General features: G+C 41.6%; 1 protein-coding gene across 2 annotated transcripts in view; it reads right to left on the bottom strand.

Moving 5' to 3' along the window:
• The window catches only part of TTI2 (TELO2 interacting protein 2), a 61,973-nt gene that overhangs the window by 37,398 nt on the left and 22,934 nt on the right, over window positions 1-1,641 (bottom strand). For both annotated transcript variants that reach the window (XM_012648604.1, XM_012648603.1), the window contains one exon: window positions 871-1,033. In XM_012648604.1, coding sequence (XP_012504058.1) covers window positions 871-1,033 — 163 coding nt within the window. The remainder of the gene's footprint in view (window positions 1-870; window positions 1,034-1,641) is intronic.

The following is a 1,641-nucleotide window of genomic DNA, read 5'->3' as shown; positions in this document are numbered from 1 at the left end:
ATGCTGCCTTCAGTCTTTCAATTGAGGATTTCTAAATGGGGTAAAAAAATGAGGCAATAGTTTATTAAATACATACATAAATACACATACAACTATTACATGCTCTGGCTTTAAGAAGTTAACTTATGGAGTAAAACTAAAGGAAGAATTTCTATGTGGATAATTAAGAATATTGAAAAATATCTACCGAAGAGATGGCTGCCCCCCAAAACTGGAAAATTATGAGATCTGAATTGTTGTATCTATTATTACTCCTTGGGGACTTATAGCTCATTATTTCTTTTTTTTAAGTTCAGAAGACTAGAATGGAACTTAAATTTTACTTTTTTTTTTTGAGACAGAGTCTCACTCTCTCACTTAGTCTAGAGCACAGTGGCCTCATCATAGCTCACTGCAGCCTCCAACTCCTGGGCTCAAGTGATCCTCCTGCCTCAGCCTTCTGAGTAGCTGGGACTACAGGTGTACACCACCATGCCCCACTCATTTTTTTCTATTTTTAGTAGAGATGGGGTCTCAAACTCCTGACCTCAAGCAATCCTCTCACCTCGGCCTCCTAGAGTGCTAGGAATATAGGCATGAGCCACTGCACCCTGCCCCAAACCCTTGATTCCATTCTCTCTTGCCCTTAGCCCCAGTGACATCTGCTGATCCTCCTGCCTTTTGGTTTTTAACAGTTCTGAATAGCTTTAAAAGACAAATAAAGTACTGCGCAAACTCTACTGAAGGCTAGACAGCTCAGAGATGGAAACCTAAAACTCCATGTTCATTTCCAGGCTTGGTCAGGCCACATACACAGTAAATTATAATCGATCATAGGAATTACCTAAGGATAATGAGGCCCAACTGAAACCGAGCTGCAGACTGTCTTACCTTCACCTGTCCTTGGGAGCAGTGGTCCAGGAGAATCAGGCAGTCTGTGGCCTCCTGCAGCAAGGCACTCTTAACAGGCTCTGGTGTAAGGTTTTGGTCCCTTGCTACGTCACATATCAGTTTCAGAAGAGCCTTCAATAAGACCACAAGTCTGCAGGAAACTCTGGAATCAAGAAGGAAAAAAGTATGTTCATACTCTAAATCAGGATATTACAACTGGAAGAGGCCAAAGGCTGTCTACTGGAAAGCCCTCATCTCACAAATGAAGGAACTAAATAAAGCCAAAGTTAAATGATGTAAAAGACCACAGACCTGGAAACAGAACCAGAGGCTCCACTCTCGATTTCTTAACCTTAAGTCTCCTGTTAGCATACTTCTTGTACACATGTGCACGCACACACACACACACACACACACACACACACACACTCTCACACACTCTAGCCTCAGAACACCTTCCTTCCTTCCAGAAGTTCAATTGTACTATAAGGAAATAGCCCCCTCATGGCTGAGAAGGGGTAAGCAGGATCTTCCCTTACCAAAGGCCTGTACTTTTGGCCACAGAACAGGAGACAGCCCACAAACCTTTAACTTTTACACCATCTTAGGCCTGGAAGTTAAAAATAAAGTGAAGCTTCTGGAACTTAAATGTCAATTTGAATTTTCTGGCATTTAATTTGAGATCCTAGCTTACCATCAGTTAAGTCCAACTTAGTTCTAACTGTTAACCTTTATAAAAGTTTTTATCTCTTTGGTAAAGCTCTGGAAATG

This window comes from Propithecus coquereli, unplaced genomic scaffold (assembly GCF_000956105.1).
Source record: "Propithecus coquereli isolate 6110/MARCELLA unplaced genomic scaffold, Pcoq_1.0 Scaffold29, whole genome shotgun sequence".
Lineage (NCBI taxonomy): Eukaryota > Metazoa > Chordata > Mammalia > Primates > Indriidae > Propithecus > Propithecus coquereli.
This window is presented reverse-complemented; position numbering and strand designations above follow the sequence as displayed.